Source organism: Kazachstania africana, chromosome 12 (assembly GCF_000304475.1).
Source record: "Kazachstania africana CBS 2517 chromosome 12, complete genome".
NCBI classification, from domain to species: domain Eukaryota; kingdom Fungi; phylum Ascomycota; class Saccharomycetes; order Saccharomycetales; family Saccharomycetaceae; genus Kazachstania; species Kazachstania africana.
Window position 1 is genome coordinate 196,218 of NC_018951.1, and position 23,062 is coordinate 219,279.

General features: G+C 36.5%; 12 protein-coding genes and 2 non-coding genes across 14 annotated transcripts; 6 read left to right on the plus strand and 8 right to left on the minus strand.

The window, feature by feature from the left end:
• Positions 1-585: 585 nt before the first annotated feature.
• On the plus strand, positions 586-1,378 carry RPS24A (40S ribosomal protein eS24; the record flags this gene model as incomplete). Its single annotated transcript, XM_003959799.1, has 2 exons — positions 586-588; positions 974-1,378. The coding sequence occupies 2 exons, from the start codon at positions 586-588 to the stop codon at positions 1,376-1,378; spliced, it is 408 nt and encodes a 135-aa protein (XP_003959848.1).
• A 427-nt stretch (positions 1,379-1,805) lies between these two features.
• On the plus strand, positions 1,806-2,211 carry YOS1 (Yos1p; the record flags this gene model as incomplete). The annotated part of the gene is made up of 3 exons (XM_003959800.1): positions 1,806-1,896; positions 1,962-2,069; positions 2,156-2,211. 3 exons carry the CDS (start codon positions 1,806-1,808, stop codon positions 2,209-2,211), a joined length of 255 nt encoding a protein of 84 aa, XP_003959849.1.
• A 265-nt stretch (positions 2,212-2,476) lies between these two features.
• On the minus strand, positions 2,477-5,122 carry PTP3 (tyrosine protein phosphatase PTP3; the record flags this gene model as incomplete). The annotated part of the gene is made up of 1 exon (XM_003959801.1): positions 2,477-5,122. The coding sequence occupies one exon, from the start codon at positions 5,120-5,122 to the stop codon at positions 2,477-2,479; it is 2,646 nt and encodes an 881-aa protein (XP_003959850.1).
• Positions 5,123-6,120: 998 nt separating this feature from the next.
• On the minus strand, positions 6,121-6,193 carry KAFR0Ltrna4A. Its single transcript has one exon. It is a non-coding gene; the product is annotated as a tRNA-Ala (tRNA).
• A 150-nt stretch (positions 6,194-6,343) lies between these two features.
• Positions 6,344-8,224, minus strand: MRX1 (Mrx1p; the record flags this gene model as incomplete). The annotated part of the gene is made up of 1 exon (XM_003959802.1): positions 6,344-8,224. The coding sequence occupies one exon, from the start codon at positions 8,222-8,224 to the stop codon at positions 6,344-6,346; it is 1,881 nt and encodes a 626-aa protein (XP_003959851.1).
• A 190-nt stretch (positions 8,225-8,414) lies between these two features.
• On the minus strand, positions 8,415-9,923 carry ICP55 (aminopeptidase; the record flags this gene model as incomplete). Its single annotated transcript, XM_003959803.1, has 1 exon — positions 8,415-9,923. One exon carries the CDS (start codon positions 9,921-9,923, stop codon positions 8,415-8,417), a length of 1,509 nt encoding a protein of 502 aa, XP_003959852.1.
• A 765-nt stretch (positions 9,924-10,688) lies between these two features.
• AIM9 (Aim9p) lies at positions 10,689-12,545 on the plus strand (the record flags this gene model as incomplete). The annotated part of the gene is made up of 1 exon (XM_003959804.1): positions 10,689-12,545. The coding sequence occupies one exon, from the start codon at positions 10,689-10,691 to the stop codon at positions 12,543-12,545; it is 1,857 nt and encodes a 618-aa protein (XP_003959853.1).
• Positions 12,546-13,287: 742 nt separating this feature from the next.
• Positions 13,288-14,697, plus strand: SER3 (phosphoglycerate dehydrogenase SER3; the record flags this gene model as incomplete). The annotated part of the gene is made up of 1 exon (XM_003959805.1): positions 13,288-14,697. The coding sequence occupies one exon, from the start codon at positions 13,288-13,290 to the stop codon at positions 14,695-14,697; it is 1,410 nt and encodes a 469-aa protein (XP_003959854.1).
• A 112-nt stretch (positions 14,698-14,809) lies between these two features.
• Positions 14,810-16,462, minus strand: UTP7 (Utp7p; the record flags this gene model as incomplete). The annotated part of the gene is made up of 1 exon (XM_003959806.1): positions 14,810-16,462. One exon carries the CDS (start codon positions 16,460-16,462, stop codon positions 14,810-14,812), a length of 1,653 nt encoding a protein of 550 aa, XP_003959855.1.
• A 363-nt stretch (positions 16,463-16,825) lies between these two features.
• On the minus strand, positions 16,826-17,665 carry GET2 (GET complex subunit GET2; the record flags this gene model as incomplete). The annotated part of the gene is made up of 1 exon (XM_003959807.1): positions 16,826-17,665. One exon carries the CDS (start codon positions 17,663-17,665, stop codon positions 16,826-16,828), a length of 840 nt encoding a protein of 279 aa, XP_003959856.1.
• Positions 17,666-17,935: 270 nt separating this feature from the next.
• On the plus strand, positions 17,936-18,643 carry AIR2 (TRAMP complex RNA-binding subunit; the record flags this gene model as incomplete). The annotated part of the gene is made up of 1 exon (XM_003959808.1): positions 17,936-18,643. One exon carries the CDS (start codon positions 17,936-17,938, stop codon positions 18,641-18,643), a length of 708 nt encoding a protein of 235 aa, XP_003959857.1.
• Positions 18,644-19,069: 426 nt separating this feature from the next.
• On the minus strand, positions 19,070-19,143 carry KAFR0Ltrna2I. Its single transcript has one exon. It is a non-coding gene; the product is annotated as a tRNA-Ile (tRNA).
• Positions 19,144-19,923: 780 nt separating this feature from the next.
• GID12 (Gid12p) lies at positions 19,924-22,266 on the minus strand (the record flags this gene model as incomplete). The annotated part of the gene is made up of 1 exon (XM_003959809.1): positions 19,924-22,266. One exon carries the CDS (start codon positions 22,264-22,266, stop codon positions 19,924-19,926), a length of 2,343 nt encoding a protein of 780 aa, XP_003959858.1.
• Positions 22,267-22,559: 293 nt separating this feature from the next.
• Positions 22,560-23,033, plus strand: KAFR0L01160 (uncharacterized protein; the record flags this gene model as incomplete). Its single annotated transcript, XM_003959810.1, has 1 exon — positions 22,560-23,033. One exon carries the CDS (start codon positions 22,560-22,562, stop codon positions 23,031-23,033), a length of 474 nt encoding a protein of 157 aa, XP_003959859.1.
• Between the last annotated feature and the right edge of the window lie 29 nt (positions 23,034-23,062).

The window sequence follows — 23,062 nt, forward strand, 5'->3', positions numbered from 1 at the left end:
CTGAGGGCAATCGTAAGCCTTAAGTACATGGGGATAATTTGACTTTAATAAACAAAAGATACACCTTTGCATCTCTTCCTTCGAATTTGACATACACATACAAATAATCTCTGTCATCATTATTTTTCGGAACGTTTGACTGTGGCACCCATACCTCTGAACATCTGGACATTTCAGATTTTTTTTTTGTCAAAAAAGTAACAACTTTTTCTTTGCTTTTTAGTTGGTTCCGCAGCGAGAAGAGGCCTCGTCCCGTAATACCTAGCTGGGGAGCATTCTCCTTCTAACACTGCGAGGCTCTGCCCAAAGCTCATACTGACTTCTAGCGGAAGGGGCTGCCGGCAGGTCTGCCCGGCTGGGAGACGTTCTGTCTGCCTGCCCGGATTACACACAGTTCCAAACTCGGCCAATGTATTGGGAAGTACGGACTCAGTCGATAATTCAGTGAGATGCTCTCTGTGCAGGAGTCCCGTGGCGTAGTGTGAAATATTATTGAATAATCAAGATATCAACATATTATAGTTATTAATAGAGGGCTTCCGTGCTAGAATAGATTTGCAATTATTAGTTAACCAAAGAGTTGAAATGGTATGTACACGACATAGAGGTGTGGAATTATGAGGAATGTGTATTTGCTGGCCCTGTGTGTTCCCGAGCGAGTCAAGTGTATACGTTGAATACTGTTGTTGTAAGAAGATGATTAATGATAAACTAAACACAGACCAGAGTGAAATTCTGCAGAAATGGCTATAACGAACGTTTCCATTGGGAGACATAGAGGTTCGTACGAGTATGCAAAAATATATATGCCAAGAATAGACAAATGCAAACTAGTGGAACATTATTTGGGATGACCAAGGAAAGAGATCACATATTACCGTTTCTTACGCTTGATAAGGGGATTGCTCTCAGCACTTACCTCCATTTCATAATACTGAATACGATTATACTAACAGTTATAATATTTTCATAGTCTGACGCTGTCACTATCCGCACAAGAAAGGTTATCACTAACCCATTATTAGCTAGAAAACAATTCGTTGTTGACGTCTTACACCCAAACAAGGCTAATGTCTCCAAGGATGAATTACGTGAAAAATTAGCTGAAGTCTACAAGGCTGAAAAGGATGCTGTCTCTGTTTTCGGTTTCAGAACCCAATTCGGTGGTTCCAAGTCCACTGGTTTCGGCTTAGTCTACAACTCTGTTGCTGACGCCAAGAAATTCGAACCAACTTACAGATTAGTTAGATACGGTTTAGCTGAAAAGGTCGAAAAGGCTTCCAGACAACAAAGAAAGCAAAAGAAGAACAGAGACAAGAAGGTCTTCGGTACCGGTAAGAGAAGAGCTAAGAAGATGGCTCGTCGTAACGCCGATTAGAAGAATTGATTTCATTAATCATCATAGATTGACATTAATTTATTTTTTATCATTCAAATATATCTCTTCACCATCAAATTTTATATATTAATAATAAAAAGAAAGTCACATTACCATGTATCTGTGTTTTTTTTTGTTTTTTTTAATAATGTAATTTCAGATCGATGCACTTTACAACTTACTAAGCTGCCACTTCACAGACTCTTCATCTGCATCTCTTAATATTTATATACCTGGGATACCTCATAACTTGCCAAACTTAACTACTTGGACTAGTATACAAAGTTGATCACGAGTCACGAAGGAGGCCTTCCGGAATTATAATCAAAGCTTCCTAAAGATTGAAAAAGCGTAAGAAACCAATAGACTAAGATTACAATCAGAAAGCTTCTATCGTCTACACTGTATCTCAATCAACTGTGCGATGATGCTTTTTGGATTAGGAAGACTGTTTTATGTCATTCTTTTGTTGATCAATGCCGTAGCAGTACTAAGTGAAGAGAGATTTTTGAGTAGGAGTATGTGATGTACTTATTAGTGACCAAGTACTGTCAAATTTATTACTAACTGCCATTGTCCCCAGTCGGTTTTGGTAAAAACGCAAATGAGGCCCCTGCTTTTGGGCAGCAAGAAAATACAACAAAGTCTAAAGTTGTCCAATTGATTGGGGCTATTCAAACTTTATTGAGAAGTATGTCTAAATTGTATTTTTGAGGAAAAAGAGCATCAAGAACAAGAATTATTACTAACATGTGGTGAAATCACCATTCCAAATAGTTCCACTTATTGGTATAAACATTTTGATCATTATTTATGAATTAGTATTGGGTTAATCGATAGAGTCTTTATGATTCATGCGTGGCGTACGCGCATCTAAATTTAGATACATTTTTTGTATATTATTAAGGAGAAAAATATATGCTGTAAAAGAATAAAGAATTATATATTAACCAAGACAGTCTGACAATTCAGCAGACTAATGTGGGGTATCACCAGTGACTCCAAATAATTTTTTTTATAGCAATTTATTTAGAATATCTTCGTAATCAATTGGATCAATGGTATGAAAATGCGTCAGTTAGTATGTCCACTCGCACACTATACAAAAATTGGTAATGGTTCAGTTATTTTGCTTTCAACAAATCTTTCAATTATATTAAGATCTTTGAATTTTTCTAATAAAAGCATCATTGAGTTTTCAGCATCTTGCTTATCTTGCGTCTTTTGATATACATCATCATTTATCTTTAAGGTAAAAAAATGCAATAAAGAATCATAAATAAACAAAAATTGATTGATATTCTGAACCATTGATATTCTCTGCTTTCTAAAAACATTAATTGTCCAAGCCACCGGATCATATAACTTGTTTTCCGATGATCCTTTCCTAAATTCGTTTCTTAAAATGTCAAAATTATCTAGATTGGACAGAATCGAATCAATTGTACACCAAGTCCCAGTCCTCCCACATCCAGCAGAACAATGTACTAAGACTGTGGGTAGGAAATCTTTTTGGAACACATTTTTATCAAAGAGCGTTTTAATTAGAATATTTTTGAATACTACCGCTTGAATAATTTCCAATGGATCATTCAAAGTTCCTAAATCTGGCCAATTTTTAATTTGTAATTGTAGTAATTCATAAGTCTTCGTATTATTATCATACAATAACTTAATCTTTCTCAAAATGACGTTATCATTAGATTCAATCAACTGTAATTCTTCAGATAGTTCAATCTTAATACCATTATAATCTCTTTCTTCCCAATACTTGAAACATTTTTCAAGTCCATTTTCTACTTCATTAGTAAGAGCAATAACCAAAGGAACTCTATCATTGAGAATACATGTATAAAAATCATGTACAGTACTCAACAAAGGCGCCTGAGTTGCAATATAACGAACTTTTTCTGACACAGGAGGTAGTGGACTGAATTCCAAGTTTTCTCTTAATTCGTTTTCCAATGTAAGTTCAGGCAATTTTAGGTAGTTAGCATTGATATAATTATCCCAAATGTCAAGATTATCTCTTACTTCATCTAACTCTTCATTTTCTTCAATATTCTCTTTTAATTCATTTGATAGGATAGAAGATATAGATGAAAATTCGTTTCTGCTTCTTTTCCTCAATTTAACCCTTGTATGCTCGTAAGGAAATATATCTTTATATCTGTTTTTGGAACCTAATTCGACTCCCGATGAGATGACGATATTGTCCTCTTCATCATCCTCGTCAGAATTATTAATATCGTGTAACCATTTTTTTTTCATAGAAGATAGAAGGAATGGTTGAGAATGGGATCTCTTTTGATGACCATACTTGTTATTGGACAATGATGGATTTGGTGTAGGCGATATTGACTGTATACTAATTGAATTATTCGACGACATCGTGACGTCAGAACTTGTTTGTAAATGGCCTGGATATTTAAAATCCATGGCGAATATAGAACCTTTACTGTCACGACTACTTCGTGTACTGCTTTTCATAGACAATGAACTGTTTAAACGTTTCTTTTCCAAGATGTCTAATTTTTGGAATTGTGATGCAAATTGAACTTTTGTCCTACTCATTAATTCTTGGAACCATTTGGGTATATTGGAGTCGATTTCTTCTTGTGAATATTTAGATACTAAATTTGAATATTTTATTTGAACGCTTAATTTATCTTTGAACTCATCGATTTTGTTGTTACTACCGGTTTGATCTGTTTCAGTTCTCTTTGGGAACTGGAAAGTGTGTAAACTGTTACCACCTTGATTTTCCTTCCGGTGTTGCCACCTGGAGTATTCCTCTTTGATATTTACAGCATTTAAGTATGATTCTAGATTCATTGACTCTTCATTTTGAGGAATTTTGAATGGTGAGGCATTGGTTTTCGTGAAAGGTAATTGGAACTTGAATAATGCAGATATTGGTGAGGAGGCCGATATGGGTGAATCATTAGCGAAATTCTTCTGTGGAGTAGCCAGACTTGATGGTGATGTGGAGATATTCATGCTTGATAATCTGATCGAGAGATTAGTTTCCGACATGCTTATATCTTCAATAGAATTTGCAGTATCGATTGATGAGTCCGGTAAAATAATATCACTTACTAATTCTGGGAATAATATTTCGAATTGAAAGAAACCTGAAGATAAGACAGAAACGCTATTTTTATCTTTTTTATAAAGTGGGTAATTTAAGATTTTCGAAGTGATACCGAAACATGCCAGTGATATTGAATTATCATCTTGAATGGTACTATTATCGTAGACAATAATTTTCAGACCATTTAAATGATCGAACTTAGTATTGAGCAACTGCTGTTCACTGGGAGTTAAATTCTGTAATAATTTTTCAAAAGTGAAGTTCTTTCTCTTCAGTAATGTAGACGGTAGAGAAATATGCAAAGAGTGTTTAATAAACGATTTGGAGTAATCTGTAAACGATCGTAAATCCAGTATGAGTAATGAACTTTGTTCTTGAGTAGTGATGAGTTTGCCCAACTCTAAAGGCGATATTATATGTACACCATCAGGCTTAAGGAACCTCTGCTCGTATGTCTTAGCGCTTGAGAGTACTGGTGCTGTAATAGATTTCATAAGCGATGGATGACCTGGACTTAAAGGACTTCTTGATAGGAAGTTCTTGTTATTGGCAGGAGAAAGAGGAGGCATTTTCAGCTGGGACTCAGAGACGTCATTCATGTTAAACAAAGTGTCCCCGTTACGATGATGAGGACCATCTAAGTATGTCATTATTGGGAAATATATATCGGACGAACGATGAGAAAAGGTATATTGTAATTCTTGGAAGGACACGCTAGAAGGAGGCTTTCTATTTCCTTTGAAGGTATTAGTGTTTGATATTATGTGGTTAATTTGCTATGTCAACGAATGTGTGTCTTTAGAGTCCTTTGGAATGTCGATGTCTTTTGAAACAATCGTCGAGATGAGAAAGAAGTGTACGCTAATTTTGGAAGATCTTAAAAAAGTAACGACGGGCCGTAGCGAAAAATGTCCAGAAAAAGTCGATTTCTGAAAAATAGGTGGAAACAGGAAATAGTGGATGAGCCGGTCGAATTCAGCAGTGTTTGGGCAGCGAAGTAACGATTCCAACCGCGTGCGATGCTTGCAGGTGAGAGTGTGCTGCGTTGGTGAGATGTTATTTGATTATATATACAGTTGAATAGGCGGGAAAGGGAAGATCTTGAGTGTAGATAATTGCTGTTGCAGAGTATTATTGTATGCATTCTATGCAAGATAAGATTCTGGACAAGAAAGAAATTGACGCATGCTGCTCAGTCAAAGGTCTGGTTTATTGAGGATGACTTGCAGGGTCCGGGATCCGGTAGAAATGGCTTCTTTTTTCTGTTTTTTTTTTTCGAGTTTCCACCGTTTGTCGTGGTTGCAAGAGCTGCATGATAGATAGTACGGTACCATCCGATTAAATTGAACGTCTATGGGCACGTGCTATGCTGGAAGTTCGACTCGACACAGTGAATGGAGCATCTTTCTGGTGCCACTGTTGGAAACAATACTTGCTAAGGTGCATCCAGAATGGTAGCAGTGCCAGTACCAATGCTTGCATATCACACAGTTTGCCATCTTTCATTCTTGCTCAGAGGAGATATTTGATTGGGCAAAGCTGCTGTCGAAAAAACGAAAAACCACACGTCATTCATTTTATTTTTGGCAACTTGCAACGAAGATGCGGCTGTACCTCACTGGTAAGGTAAAGTGTTTAAAAAGTAAATTGGACGCAACCGGAATCGAACCGATGACCTCTTCCTTGCAAGGGAAGCGCGCTACCAACTGCGCCATGTGCCCATGTAGATTTTGTAGCGTAAAATTCATGTTTTTTTATAAGCACGATATCAAATTGTCCACCCCACTTCAGCATGCCACTGTAGAAATATATCCAGAATGAATGCATGTAGTTGAGTATCTCTGTATTTACAAGGTTTATATTAGGTTTATTTATTTTTCTATCAACAATTTCAATGTTTTAGATGCAAGTTGGCCTATAGACCATTCCAGGTTTTTGACTTCTGTTTCGTTATAATTCTGGGTTTCAAGGTAACCAATATGTCGTAATAATCTATCCTTCAATCGAAGTAATAATCTTCTCTGCAGAAATTGTTTCCCTTCTAAATTTTCTCGGCATTGCACAACTTCTTTATTCCAAGACACTAATTTTAATTCCTCTGCAAAATTGTTTATCAATCGTACTGCCTCAAGTTCTACGAATCTCTGAGTATCAGTATTTCTATCTGTTGATAATGAGCCTTCATGCAAACATTTCACAAATTCAATTAGAATATATTTTTTTCTTTCCTTAGGAACATTATTATCAACATCCAAATTCTTTAAGATACGGAAGACGTATTTCCAAGATTTCATAGGATATATCTTAAAATCAAATTGAGTAGACTGTTGACCTTCCGTTCTGATAATAAAATTGTGAAGTTCGATTAATAATTTTTCGGTTTCAATGGTACTACTGTTGATTCTACTCTTTAAAGATTGCTTTTTAAAGGCTTCATAACACAGTACTAAGGTGTGCGCCGATTTTAGAAATTCTTCCTTTGATTCAAGTGCACGGATACATTCATATGAACAACTAGTGGGATGCTCCTTAATTAAAGCTTCTAGGTATTGATGGAAGATTCCAATATCTACAAGGTCAACACTCCCACCCAATGTTTCATAGAGATCAATCATCAATTTGTATTTCTTCAATTTTTGGCACACATCGAAGAACAATCCAATGATATGCGAATTCAATGGCAACTGCTCCATCCCCCATTTAGACAACGCCGGAAGAAGTAAGTGCCCATCTTTTATACGGTGAACTTTTACTTTTTCCGAGATTTGGAAATACTGCTTTAAAGCATTTAAAACTATCATCTGTGAGCGGTAATCTTCCTTTCTTAAATGAATGGTTCTGCAGATCTCAAATAATAACTGTGAATCTATGCACCACTTCGGAATCACGCTTGTTACGTCATTGAACAATTCATCAAATAATGCATCTGTCTTAACGTTGATGCATGATCTTAACATCCATATAAATGTGATGGAATCTGCTTTAATACCTTCCATCTTGCTGATATCGTTAAACAATTTGAATGCAAAACTTATGTCTGTACAATTAGACAAGGCACTTAATGCAGAATTGAACTCAATTTGAGATAATTTATTACTTTCTTTCATACGCATGGTAGTATTATAGACAAAATTACCAATCTTTGCAGAGACTAGATGTTCTTGTTTTGAAATCCCGTTAAATAAAATGGAATTAGTATATTCATTTACAGAGACACCAATCTTTTTACTCCAATTGTACAAACTAACTGCAGATTGTGGGGACTTTAAGTGATACAAGTAATACTCTAAAATACGATTTAATCCTGCAGTTCCGTTGGTTTTAGCAAGCCTTATCATATATAGCGCTTTTTCAACTTGGCCCCTTTTTAGAAGCTTTGCCACATCATCTGAGACCAATCGAGAATCTCTCAACTGATTTTGTGTGATTCCCAGGGTTGAATATATCAATCTCTTATCTTTCGTGTGCTTCAGATACTTGAGATCTGCATTTGTAGTCGGTCCAATCTCAATTTTCTCCCCATCTTCTTTGTACCGCCTCTTTATAACATCCAGAGCTCTAGATCGACTATAAGGATGTCTATTCAATTCTTGGAGCTTTGTTTTCCTCTTTTCCTTTAATCTATTCAAGGCCTTGGGTGATTTGCGCATAATGGTATTGTACTTCTCAAAATTGTACAATTTTTCTTTCAACTGAGATGCCTGGTTTCTACCAATTGTTGAGAAGTAACGCCATAGCGTCAGTCGAAGCATACTAATATGTTTGCCGTTGTTACTTTCTAGATAGTTTCGAGCTGAGCAATGATCTATTCCACCTAATTTTTTGGCATTCGAGAAAACTGTCAAATATGGAACGCCCGAAATATATACAATTTAAGAAGATCGTTCAATTAATATTTACAGAGTTACTAGTTTTAAATATTTTATTTACTCTAAAATTGATCTATTCAATAGATAGTGGGTCTATAACATCATCATCAAACTTGGATAAAGTTGCTCCATTGGACATGATAGTTTCTAAATCAATAATCTCTTTCACAGCTTCTACAGTTAAGTTTCTATAAGTATCTTGCCCAATTGCAATGTCATCTTCGATCCTGATCCCAATGTTTCTGAAATATGCTGGTACACTATCATCATCTGGGATATAAAGTCCTGGCTCGATAGTGATTACTTGCCCAACTTGTAATTTATCAAATCTTGATGCTTCGGGAACATCATGTACGTCCAGACCTAAATTATGACCAATATAGTGCGGATATAGTGACTCTACATCCCAGTTTTTTAAATTTGCAATACCTAAATTTTTTAATTCTTGGCCCATTAAGGAAACGCTCCTTTGATGAATGTCATCAAGAGAGTAATTGTTTGACGCCTTGCAGAGCTCTATGCATTGCTTCTGAACATTTAATACCGCCTGATATAAATCCTTCTGGGGTTGTGTAAAGTTACCATTAACAGGCCAAGTACGAGAAATATCCGAACAATATCCACCGATAGCACCTGACGCATCAACAAGAACCATTTCATCATCAAACATGACATCATCGTTTCTGGTATAATGAATGCAGAGAGAATTGGACCCAGATGCAACAACAGGAATATATGCTGATTTGGTACAGCCTCCAGATAAGAATTTATTTTCTAGAAAAGCAGCTAGGGTTCTTTCATTACGAAATTTTCTGGCAAAAGCTTGGTTATAGGCTTTCCCAGATATTTTACCTGCTGCCCTCATTATCTTTAATTCAGCGGGCGATTTTATCTTTCTTAGTTCACCAAGAATTTTTTTATAATTCTTGAGGTTTTTGTTTTGACCAAAAGAGCTTTCATTAAGAATCTTTGCAATTGCCTGAGAGTTCCCAGAATTGTTTCCTTTATCGTTGAAATAAATTGTCTTATTCCTTGCAAAGACATCAGACAGCACAGAATTCAAGGAATGTTTAATATCAAATGCTTCGTCTGCATTAAATATTTCCATAGCCCCCTCTTCTCCTGTCCTATTTCCTTCCCATTGTTCGATAAATTTATCCTTTCCTGGCACTAGCATGGTGAAATTAAAATCTAGATTGTCAGATAGTCGTTCGATAATTAGAACTGAATTGGGCTCATTCCAGCCACTTAAGTAATAAAAATCATTATCTTGTTGAAAGGGATAGAACACAGCGCCAGATGCAAATTGCAATTCGTTGCTTTGAATTACTATACATGAATTATTATCCATCTTTGAAACCAATTTTCTCCTTCGATCATTATACTCAATCGATTGAATTCCTATAGTTAACTCTCCAGGTCGTAGAAGGAACGGTCTAGTTTCATGTATTGACTGGCCAGCAGTTATTGGTGACCTTTTTCTTTGTACAAATGGCTGTGTAGCATATGTACTCAGGTACCTCCTCCTAATTAATGGAGAGAGTTTTAAAAAAGGATATGTGAATTTATAAGTAGCCTGCATCGGATATAGGAACTAAATGGACTCAGTTCAATAATGTGCAATGGTTTTTTAACAGCAGTTCTTTATTTCTACTCTCTGTCCTTCTTTAAAGTACAGTAGAAGTTTTCACTGATTAGTGATGTTGAAATACGTTTTAGGCGAAAGAGACTGGCTAATTCAGCGGCGAGTCTGCCATTCACAGATTGAACTGAGCATTTCCTACTGTTGTATATTTTGCAAGATTTCAATCAATCACCTCGGATATGACTAAAAACTAGAAAGTCTTTCACCATGATCGATATTGCTCACACGATTAAGTACACGATTCTGCCAAGAGTTTTGATATTGATCAATGGCAAATCAGATAGGCCAACGTTGTAGTACCGTGAAGTAAAACTATTAACCTACGAGACACGATTAGCAATATAGCAGAACTCCTTGGAAATTGATGCACCAATGGCATGGAAAGCCTGGCTCTAGCTGAGTAAAAAAATTTAGTGTCCCTTCAAAACGGTAGGTAAGAAGCAATAATTGTTGTTGGCAAGAGTGTCTTTCCACTGTTATATGGACAAACTCGTAAGAAGACAATTCAGCGAAAACCATGAGGAACCACCCTTAATATTATGTAACTAACGACACTTATATACAATTACATTGAGCCTTCACTTGGAACGAAGTTCCTCAGATAATTTAGTCATTTCTCTGTGCATGTTGTATGGTTGAAATATTCGATTTCTGAATGCGATCTGTCCAGACAACGTGAACTTCACCAACAGCAGAGAAACAATGTTCAAGCGTAGTTCGTCTAGACTAGGTTACTCATTGTTGCGCAGTCGTGCACAAGTGTGCGTAAAAGCTTCCTTAGGTAATAGTGGAGTGTTACTGAAGAGGTTTGTATCAACTGAACCAGAGAAGGTCTTCTCTAAAATCACAGATGAAAATGATAGTCAAAGAGAGGGTATATTCAAGTACTCGTGGGGGTCATGGTTAGTGAATAACGAATTTGAGAGAGAAAAGAGGACAACAAGATTTTCCATCGAAGGCCTGTCTAGTGTAGTAAATGATCTTTATAAAGATGTCATGAATTTTAAGACAGACGCATCTAAGAAGTTGATTTTTAAGCCCAATTCCACAGTGACTCTGGCTGATAATGCTAGTGCTGCTCTTCTAGATAGACTGAATGCCAAAGAAGGGTTAGTACAAATTAAGACAATTGCAAGTATCCATGAGGGCAAACACCATAGAATTTATAAGATATCGACAAGTGTACCATCAGAAAGTTTTATCTTACGTATACCATACACAAAAATTGATCAAACTGCGACTGATTACATTCCAAATAGAATCAAATCAGAGGTAGCTACTATGGATTTTATAGCAAATAAGGCCAAAAATTTGACTATTCCAAAAGTCTATAGTTATTCCACTACACCTGAAAATCCTCTAAAGTGGCCTTACATTTTGGAAGAATACATTGAAGGTGATTTACTCATGAAAAAATGGGATCCTTTAGTAGATGATGATCCAAATGGGAAGCCGCCATCTGATAAACTCAAAAATATTATTGACATTGTTGCTGATTTGCATAAGGAGATCAATTCAATAAAGTTTGAAACCAAAGATATTTTGGGAGGTGGATCAATTTATTTTAAAGATGATATTGATCCGAAGTTGACGACAGGCTCAATTATTGATGACAAATGGGTCATCGGCCCCGTCATGGAGAGAGCCTTTTGGAGAAAGAAGGAGTCAATGAAAGGTATTAAAAGTGAATTCTTGGGCCCCTGGAATAAAATAGGTTCTGAAATGGATTTGGTTAAAAATTTGGGTGCCATTGAACTTGAAAATGCAAAGATTAGACTATTAGAAACAGCAGATTCTGAATTAAAGGAAATGATTAATGGTCAAGTGCAAAGTTTTGAAAATTTGATTAAGTTGGCACCAAAGCTCTTTTCTTCTTCCAACTCGAAGATTCCTAACATTAAGGATTTATTAAGACCCACATTATTCCATCCTGATCTTGATCCAATGAACATTATCGTAAATAAGACCACGGGGAAGCGAGTTCTGTTAGATTTTGAAGGTTCGGTTATTAAACCGTTTATATTACAGAGTTCACCAAGGTTTGTGGAATACAACGGTCCCAAAATTTATAATATTAAGAATGATGTACCTGATTTTGAAAAAATGAATGAAAATGAAAAGGCACAGTACTTATTTATTTATAAACGTACACGTAATGAATATCTCTGGGAAAACGCTTTAAATGAAAGGTTACCAACTTTAATCACTTCAATGGCACCGCCTATTAAATTACTGAGAAGCCCTTACATATTTGCTGCTGAAAGAAAGACAGAAGATGGATATTTACTTATTGATGAAAGTCTTATCCAATTGAAACAAGTGTGGTCTGAACTTTTCAAACATAGGTTGGTCCAAAGCAAGGATATTCCTATAACAATGACGGATGAACAGATTAAAAAGCATGTTCAAGATATGAATAAATTGAATGATAAGTTGATGAAGAATCCATTTGCTGCTACTCAAGGATGGATTCCACAGGATATGTTTGATAATCTCTTGAAAGCTGGCATGCTCGTCAAGGACAAAGATGGTAACTACACCACCAAATTGGTGAAGTAATGTTGTTAGTGGCAACTTAATATAATAGGATCGTCGCTATTGTCCAAGCTATGTAAATAATATCGAAAATCAGTGCCTATGTAGATTTACCTGCAATGTATGGGTTTTCAGATAATTGTGTATCATTTTCCGCTTGAATTTTATAGAGGGAAAAGAATTAGCGAATAACTACCGCAAAGTAGTGGAAGGAGAATTCGGTGGAGATGAATTTCCACTTTGTATAAGAATGAAATTTAAATTTGGCAAGATTATATCTTCCCCGTTCTGTGTATGATATCTATGCTATCAACAGATTTTTAAAGGACCCTAAAAGTTGAGGACCTTTTCAACTAGTTTAGTTTACTGGCAAATTGAGTTGATAGTTCTTATGTTGCTATCAATCGATTTTACTATGGACTCTCTATAACTGTCTTGATAAATAATTGCACGTGCTTCTTGTCGTCCACCACTGAAAATTTTTTCACTTTTTTGTATGACCACTTCTCAAGTTTCTGACTCGTTTTTTCCCAGGCTCAATTGTCTCCTTCTCTCATATGAATGATGACACATAGCACAGTGAAAATTTCTCGCCAACAAATATCTTAAGGCAATTCTCTTTCTAGTCTTGTTGCTGTTTTTTTTCAACTATATAAGAAGCTGTCTTTTTCTTGATAATACAAAGATAAACAACTTCATATAAGTAAATCATTTTCACTTAGTTTCAAGTAAAAGCATTTACTTTTATACACACTGCTTCATAGATATGGCTGCTTACGAAATAAACAACCTACAAAATGACTTCCAACAAAGCTTGGCTTTGTCAGGCTCACCTGGTGTAGTTTCCACTTCACCAACTCAATCCTTCATGAACACTTTGCCACGTCGTTTAAGTGTCTCAAAGCAACAAAAAGTTTTGAAACCATTCTCTACTGGTGATATGAAAATATTACTATTGGAAAACGTAAATCAAACTGCCATTGAGATCTTCAAGGGACAAGGTTACCAAGTGGAATTTCATAAGGGGTCTTTACCAGAGACAGAATTAATTGAAAAGATAAAAGACGTCCACGCAATTGGTATCAGATCAAAAACTAAATTAACTGCTAATGTTCTACAACATGCTAAGAACCTAGTTGTTATCGGTTGTTTCTGTATCGGTACAAATCAAGTCGATTTAGATTTTGCCGCAAAGAAAGGTATTGCAGTCTTCAATTCACCTTTCTCAAATTCTAGATCAGTTGCAGAATTAGTCATTGCTGAAATCATCAGTTTAGCAAGACAGCTTGGTGATAGATCAATCGAATTACATACAGGTACTTGGAATAAAGTTTCTGCTAGATGCTGGGAAGTAAGGGGTAAAACTCTAGGTATCATTGGTTATGGTCATATCGGCTCACAATTATCCGTCCTCGCTGAAGCTATGGGTATGCACGTTATCTACTATGATATCGTCACTATCATGCCGTTAGGTACTGCCAAGCAAGTTCCAACTTTAGATGAATTATTGAGAAAAGCTGATTTCGTCTCTTTACACGTTCCTGAAAGTCCAGAAACGAAAGATATGATCTCTGCTCCACAATTAGCTGCTATGAAAGACGGTGCTTATTTGATCAATGCCTCAAGAGGTACTGTCGTTGACATTCCTTCTTTGGTTGCAGCCATGAAAGTGGGTAAGATCGCGGGTACAGCTTTAGATGTCTTTCCAAACGAACCACGTAAAAATGGTGCTGGCACTTATAACGATGAATTAAACGGTTGGACATCTGAATTAATCTCATTACCAAACGTTATCTTAACCCCACATATTGGTGGTTCCACCGAAGAGGCGCAAACTGCAATTGGTATGGAAGTAGCCACTTCTTTGACCAAATATATCAACGAAGGTAACTCCGTTGGTTCAGTTAACTTCCCAGAAGTCAGCTTAAAGGCTTTAGATTACGATCAAGAAAATACTGTCAGAGCTCTATACATTCACCAAAACGTTCCTGGTGTCTTGAAAATTGTTAACAACATTTTATCAGACCATAACATTGACAAGCAATTTTCCGATTCATGTGGGGAAATTGCTTATTTGATAGCAGATATTTCTTCAGTTAATCAAAGTGACATCAAGGAAATTTACGAGCAACTTAACCAAACTTCTGCCAAAATTTCTATCAGATTACTTTACTAAATATATCATGAGACTATATATCTATGTACACTAAACCAATAGGGCAATTAATTTACTCGATTGTTAATATATTGATTTGATAAAGTATGTATGTACAATTATAAGACAGTACCTATTTAGAAAATCTTCCCAATGCTTCTTCGATAAGATCTTTATGATCTTCGTCAATCTCACCTCTTTCTACCATTTGTTTTCTCAAACGAGCCTTCTTTTCTTTCTCTAATTGTTTTTGAACCCTCAACTTTCTTTCATCTATAACATTTGCAGTTTTCTTACGTAGGAAAGAACGTAGGCCTGAATTTTTACCTTTCACATCAGGTTTAACATCAGGGATATCTTTATTTTCCTTACTTTGGTCCCGTTTTTCAACGGTAAGTTCTGCAAGATCCTTTGCTGTCAATCTAGTATTGGAAGCGCTCTTGTCGATACTACCAAGGACATTTGGATCTAACGTGATTGTATCAGCTGGCAATTTGTTCAATAGAGATCTAACTTCTTGTTCTTGTCTCTGTTTTGCTGTCTCATATGGATTTATTTCTAGAGCATCGTAGTTGGCTTCACCAGCACCTGGAACAATTAGATTTGTGACACCAGTTTCATGACCGACACCTAACAGATCTTCAAATGGCACAAATTTAATGTTATTTATCTTATTTCCAGCAAAGAGATGCGACATGTATGGAGTGTTCCTATTTGGATCACCGCCCATAGAACCAAAGCATGGTCTGGCAGATCTACTACTTTTCAAAGCATCCTTCCATAATGTGACATGAGGACCTCTTGTTAAGGCAACTAGTCCAGTGTCCGAAATTGATACGTTGGTACCTGGAGTTGGAAGATTTTCTATAGTATGAAGTTCTCTAAAGTTCCTAATATCCCATATTTTCATTGATTTATCTTTGCCTGTTGTGACCATGTAGTAACCGCTTCTATCTACCGCTATACTATTTATTGGTCCTCTTGCTGATAATAATTGTACTAGAGGTTGAGGCATTGAAGGTGACCAAAGTGTCACCGTACCATTACTGTGACCTAGATGCATTACTGCATTCCATGGATTTTGTGTCATCGCCGTCGTTGGGCCTAGTTTTGTGCGTAATTCTGATACCATTTGACCTGTGGAAACATCGTGGTACTTCAACCAACCTGTTTCACCAGCTGTGGCAAGTAAATAATGGTATGGTAAAAATTCCAAATGTCTTGCTTCAACATGCTGTTTAAGACGATGTAGTTCTACACCTTCGTGATCATAAATAAATGTGTACTTCTTTTGTGCTACGGCAAAGAACTGCTCAGTTTGTAAATATGTTGCAGCATGGCATGTTTCATTCAAATTCAATTCTGCTCGTAGTTCACCCTTTCTCCAATCCATTGATGCGACATGACCTCTGCGACCGGAGATTAATAAATGGGTACCATTTCTGGAGTAATTTATATGGTATGGGCCAAATTCTTTCAATGATAAATCTAATGCTTTATTTGCCGTGCTGACGTCGACACTACTTTTAATTTCTCTTTGGCTAACTTTAAATGTCTTTTCCATTTCATCTTCGGCTTCCAAGAACCCAGCACTTTCTGGAAGTAGGTATTCAGTGGCTGCAGCTGAAGAAACGGCTCTCGTGTATTGATCATCGATTCTCTTTAAACCCGCTTTCAACTTCTTATCTCTTGTTTTATTTTTGAATTTTCCTCCAGGTCTTTCGAACCTTTTCTGATTATCTCTGGGCTTGACAGCCTTCTTGACATTCGAATTTGATTTAGCCATGTTTAAAGTCCCCTCTATCGTCAATGGCTTTGTCCTCATCTATAGTAAAGAAAGCGATGAGCTTAAAATTTCAAGATATTTCGGAAAATTTTTTTACTGTCCAAACATCGAGAGGAAAAGAAAGATCACGTGAGCAAGAGACACCATTATTATTACTATGCTAAATGATGTTAAAATATCCTGCTGAGTGGCAGCTTGATGGTTGGGCTACTCCTGAGGGAATGGTGAAGCGTTTGCTTTGCCTCTATATGAAGCTTCAGTTTTTCAAAATGCTGTCGCTGATTTCTAAGTAGGTGCAGGTGCACATGCCAGATTTAGAGTGGTTTGTAAGTATGATACTGTGCACTTTCTTTTATATATCTATTATATATACATCAGTAATCCCAACACTACAAGTACGAAGCAGATATCGGCAACAAATGTCGATAGCACATCAACATATTGCAATGCTGTGACGACTTTACCCTTTAAATTTGGAATTGGTATAATTCCCTCCGGAACCATAGAGACCATTTGAACTATCTTACTGGTACTATGTAGCGTGTTAATTTTATTTTCAGCTTCGATAGATTGAAGTCTTTGGTAGTATACTGAGATAGCAACGATCTCGAATGAGGTGAATACCATGAAAAAATTTGATGGCATTGTTAAGAAGGATAATGACTCAGGTAAACAACTTACGTTGAACTTTGCATTTCTGGTAACTAAGTATGTGTAAGGGAACAAAAAGCAAACCCACTTGAAAAGCATTGTCATATATTTCAACCTATTGACACGATAGTCGTGGTAAGCTAACATGGCTTGATCGGCTGGAGCCATGGATTCTGTAGATTTATCAGCGTCACCCTCCCCAGATTTCATTGAGCGCAGTAATGAGAACAAGTCTGGTGTAGATTCGTTACTCTCATCTGCATTTGCCAATTTCTTTAAAATTTCCAGTTGAGGATCATTACTAGTGCTGTCACTGGAAGCGGTTTTCATCTGCGAGGAAGCATCACTGCTGGAAGGAATCGATGGAGTAGTGTCTTTGCTATTTGGTCTTGATCTAGCAGTCTTCATTTCAATAGGAGAATCGGTACTTAAATGGCTATCGGCCTGACCGGTAATTTTATTCAATCTACTTGAAGCACCACCATTACTGAACTTCTGTTGTCTTCTTTCTCTTAAAATACGACGTTTCTCCGCCTCACTCAATTCGCTCATTGATATATACTTGATAGTAGTGATGTCTTTCAGTTAACTACGTTCTATGTCAAGTTAAAACTTGGTCTTATTCTATTAGGTGTTACTTTCAAATTTTGAAAATTTTGTCGCGCCTTGAATAAGTAATTGATACTTTAGCAATGAGATGAGATATGCGCAATAGCTAGTGGTACATTGTGAGAGTTCTGAAGACCACTCGATGTACTAGATATTCCTATAGGCTGATATTTAGAAGTAATTATTCCACTTAGTGCGGTTATACGTGTTACTATGCGAGTGGCTGACAAGAGAGAGGCGAAAAGAAGACATATAAGAAGTAAGAAACATGGGAAGAGGTCCAAAAATTCGATTAAGTCTGAGCGTCACATAGATAATGAAGAGAAGAAACACAAAGCAAAATGCAAAATATGTCTTAGTGACACACATCGGACTAAAACCTGTCCTCGATCGCTATGTAAAGATTGTGGCATGATGAGAGGCCGTCATGTGGACTTTGGCAAAAGTAAAATATGCAACAATGTCTCAGTGAGGCATTATAGCTCCAGTATAGAGGATGAAATGGAAAGTGTTCAATGTGAAAATTGTGGGCAAAACGGACACAAAAAGAATCGGTGTGATAAAATTTGGAGGAAATATTTGATGAAGAGAAAGACGGAAATGTCAAATGAAAAGATGATCCCATTGCATACCATTTTTTGTTATCGTTGTGGCAGTAAAGGACACTATGGGGATGATTGTACAAAAAGACAGAACAATTCACCCAGAGTTGTAAGTGCATTCTCAGGAAAAAATCTGACACGCAACTTAAGTGAAATTTACTACAGTTTTATAGAGGAAATAAAATCGTCGGACCTTTGGAATAAAGATATCGACGACATAAATCATTTAGTGAAGAATGAATACACACGATCACTGCGGCCCTCCAAAGTATCGTTTTATCCTCCACCATATAAAAATATGAGAAGGCCGAGTTTATAGATATACCTCAGTCAGCCATTTATAGTATGCCAGGCAATAAAAATAATGAATAATGAAATTGAAAACGCTGTGAATGATTGTAGAGGTGTAACAGAACGCCCTAGGAGCGTCATGCTTAACTCTTTTGTACCAAGGAATCCGTCGTAATAGGCTCAACGAGCCATCTGCATTGTTCGTCTGAAGCAAGCCCTCACTAAAGTGACTCGAGAATGTCACTCATTACCCGTGTTGTGTCCCCAGCAATTATTGTTATGCAGGAGATAGTATCTCTGTAAGTAATATATAAAATAGTCGAAAAAAAGAATAGCAAGTACTATTGGTACGTGATTATATTAACTAAAAATAATGCCTGTTTTCATACTTGTAGACATTTGGGACTCAATGTCCACGAACAAATCCTTCGAATTACAGAGATTATGCAAAAAATGGTCTCTAGCGGGATCGAACCGCTGATCCCCGCGTTATTAGCACGGTGCCTTAACCAACTGGGCCAAGAGACCTTATTTGTTGAATATTGATGACATAACTCTGGACCAACGGGCCTTAACACTCTTCCATTATAAAGAACTCGTGCTTCCTTTTTTCTTATTGGCTATCCAAGATTACTTTACGCATAGTATACAACTTATTGTTAGATTCGGACAACTTTGCGATCTATATGACCCCTGTCTCTGGAGACGAGCTGTCTAGTCTGGCAATGGTATTCCGCAGCAGGATTATATCTCTATCTGGCACCTTCTTCCTACTAAAACGTAATGGTCCCAATGTTCTCGTAAATCGGGTTGTATGTGGTTGTCAAACAGTCATCCGATATCCTTGGCGTCAATTGCAATTCACGTTGCAACAAAAGTTTTTATTTTAGCTGTCCCGTACACTATATAATTAATAGAACAGCCACTCCACGATTCTCACGAGCATTTCCCGCTCATCTCCCTGAGAAACATAGTATCCTAGGTTTAAGTCACAACCGATACTAGGATATATAATCGGCGAGGTTTTGTAGAGTGAAGCCGGGGATCAATATTGTGATAGGGATGTATTAAAAAAGTCATAGATCTTGTAGATAAAAGGAAAAGTGGTTATTAATAAGGTAATGAGAAAAAAGTCGCCAATTATCAATTTTGGTGCCGAGGGGCCTCCTGATTGTAAAGGTGGCACTTCCAGTGTTAGTCTACCATCCTACCCTTTTAAAAACTACAATTTTAATGAAATGATTGATAAAGTTGCATATAGATATCACTTAAGCAGTTTATATATTATATATAGGAGTGAGAGCGTCTTTAATCTTCATTTGGAGCCTTAGTTTTGACAGACTTCCAGAACTTATCTAACTTTTCTACTGATTCTGACCGTGATCTTTTCCTGTCATGCACAACATCGCTTCGACTCTTGGAAACTCCGTCACCAATTAGAGCTAGTTTATCAACAAATTTATTTTGCTTATTGAGTTTTACTCTATCGGTTAACGAGATACTTCCTATCTTTGTGTGAGCTTGAAAAGAGCCAGTAAATGCCTTAATTTCATTCGGAAGACAAGTGATTATTAATCTGAATGTAATATCAAACCCTTTATAAATTTTGCTGCTTTCAAAAGCCTCTATCGATAGGAGAGAGTCGGTGATTAATCCAATGTTAAACGGAATCATTTTTAGTGCAGAGATTTCATTATTAAGTAAGTTCTTACAATCTTGTACTTTCCTTAAATCAATTAACAATAACCCATGAATGTCCAAAATTAGGCATAGTGAGTCTGTAAGCATATACAATTTTTTAAAGGAAGATAACATCTCAAGTCCTCTGGCTAAAATCATGTCATCCCTTGACATTGTTTGATCCACTACCAAATTCTCTAGTGGCTCGATTTTCAGAAATGCGTCATCTTGGAATTTGGGCTTAAAGACATTTATCGTTAGGAAGCGATCAATGGCAATAATGTTCATTTTTTTGTAACGGTTTGTTAAAAATGAGGTAATTGTTCTTTCCCCTTCTTCCCATGGATATGATGGCCTCATTAGATCATCGTCCTCATCTTCGCTATTATAAGGCTCTACATCTGATTCACTAATTGATGAAGACGAATGGTCGGCTGTGTCACTATCAGTAGGCGAGCTGAGTTCATCAATTTCCATGTCATTCTCATCATCATGGTTTGTAAGAATAGTAGGCTGTCTTTCTCTCGGAACCCCAATGTTTTCTCCCATATCAGAATTATTCAACTCCACTATTCTAAAGTCAGTAATAAATGTATTCTTTTTAACATTCTTTACGAAGACGTCCAGCGCGGATTTATGCAAGTTTGGTATGTCTATATTGTTATTGCGTCTCCGAAACATTTCTCTTCTCATGTCATTACTTCTAGAATATAAGTGGTCCCGTATACGATTTATAGAACTACTAGCGTACCTAAAATCATCTCTCTCTCCAGAACTAAAATCGAAATAGTCTAGTTCTTTGTCTTTCATGATCTTGTAAATAATGTCATCACTTGGATCCTTAACTTCAGCTTGGTTTTCTCTCCAAACGATTGTAGCATTCAAATTTCCAGTCCCATTATTTTCTACAATATCATTCCAAGAGGAGGAGCTGACACCTTCATAGCCGTAAACTGATTCGCAGACCATCCAGTATGCAAAAGATTCGAATCCGTTATCGAATGCTAATTTTTCCCATGGTATGAGTTCCTGCTGATATTTTTGCTGAGCTTTTTGTTTCAATTGTAAAAAAGTCTCAAAATAATTCAGATATGTTAGTGATATTATCACTCGCCTAATCATTATGGGATTCCTTGGAGAGACAGTTAAAAAACTGAATTTGTCGAATGGATTAATATGGAATGCAGAAATATTTTGCTCTAAACAGATATAAATGGATGGTCTATAAATATGCTGTTTTTTGTACAAGCTAGTATAATACAATATGGTCCTCGGTACTGATGATTTTGGTGGATCGATTGGTGTCAGGTAATAGCAAATATGTTGCAATGATGATTGAGACCTTCCAGTAAATTGTGTCTGTTCAATGAATTCGCTATTTTCTCTTGTATTATACCGTTCATCGTCAAAATGTGCTCCAGTTCTTGAGTGCTTGAAAATGTTACTATACTTCCGTACAGTTTGGAAATTTTCTATTTGAATATAGTCTGATGGTACATTTAAAACGAAAATGTACACTTTACCACTACTCATACAACAGTATAATAGCCCATCTTTATATTCTAAACTAACTATAACAAAGTCAGGAAAGATTCCTGAACTATAATCTTCTGGCGTACAACGAAGAACGTAGTCTGCTTCCAGAGTTTCATGCTTAGAAATTTTGTATTTATAGTCTTGAATGATCTCAATCAGCCCATTTGATTTAGCCACAAAAAAGTAGTCTGAATAATCCATGATGCCATCATTTGAAGTTGGTGGCGTGATTTCTCTTTCCCTTGGTTTTATATAACAAAAGGCTTGAACTGTGACATCAGTATCAGAATCGATAAAAATGTCCTTATTTCTGAGCTGGGAGGTTCGAATCACAGATAGCTTGTTATCTTCGGTATATGTGAGAAGTTTATAACCAGACCTTTGATTTTTGGTATTACAGGGAGTAGAAACCGCAAATTGTATGGAACCTGCCATAGTTAATGAAATTTCAATGAATATATTAGCTTTGTCTTCTCCCCAGGATAATAAATGTGAATATATAAGAAATTGCAGGTAATAAATATTTGTAAAAGCCGATCGATAGAGTCTATTTCATCTGTTGTAGTTCTCTTTCATTGCATAAATGAGAGAGTTCCACTTTTTTTTTTCCAGAGTCTGATATTTGATGTCGGAATGCAACAAAGTTGACCTCACATAGTTAAGTTAAGCAGTGGTTATTCAGGATATATATGGAATCTAGTAGTGTGTGGTTCAATTTGTTAGAGTAGATGAGCAGTTGGAATGAGTCTGAAATATTAGTTGATAGGAAGTCGAAATTTCAAGGGCGATGTTGCAAGATATCAAGCCAAGAAGATATTCCGAAAATGCTGCAGAAGCTGGTCAGTGAAAATAAAAGTGTGGCCAAGGCATCGCACATGCATATGTATGCTTGGAGAGTTGGACAATTGGCTGAATCTATGGAGAAATCCGGCTCAAAGGGTAAAAAGAAGAACGCTAAGTCAAGAGAAGGGAAAGAAGAGTCATCGACAGTTGTGGTAAAAAATCTACAGCAGGGTTGTATGGATGGTGGTGAAGCAGGTGCCGGTAGCCGTCTGTTAAATCTTCTTGAACGTGCAAATATAGTGAATGTATTAGTTATAGTGACGAGATGGTATGGCGGAACACCATTGGGATCAGCACGATTTAGACATATCTCTACCGTTGCAGTTCAAAGTCTGAAAAAGGCTAAAATTCTAGCATAATTAAGTACTTACAGGAATAAATAAACGAA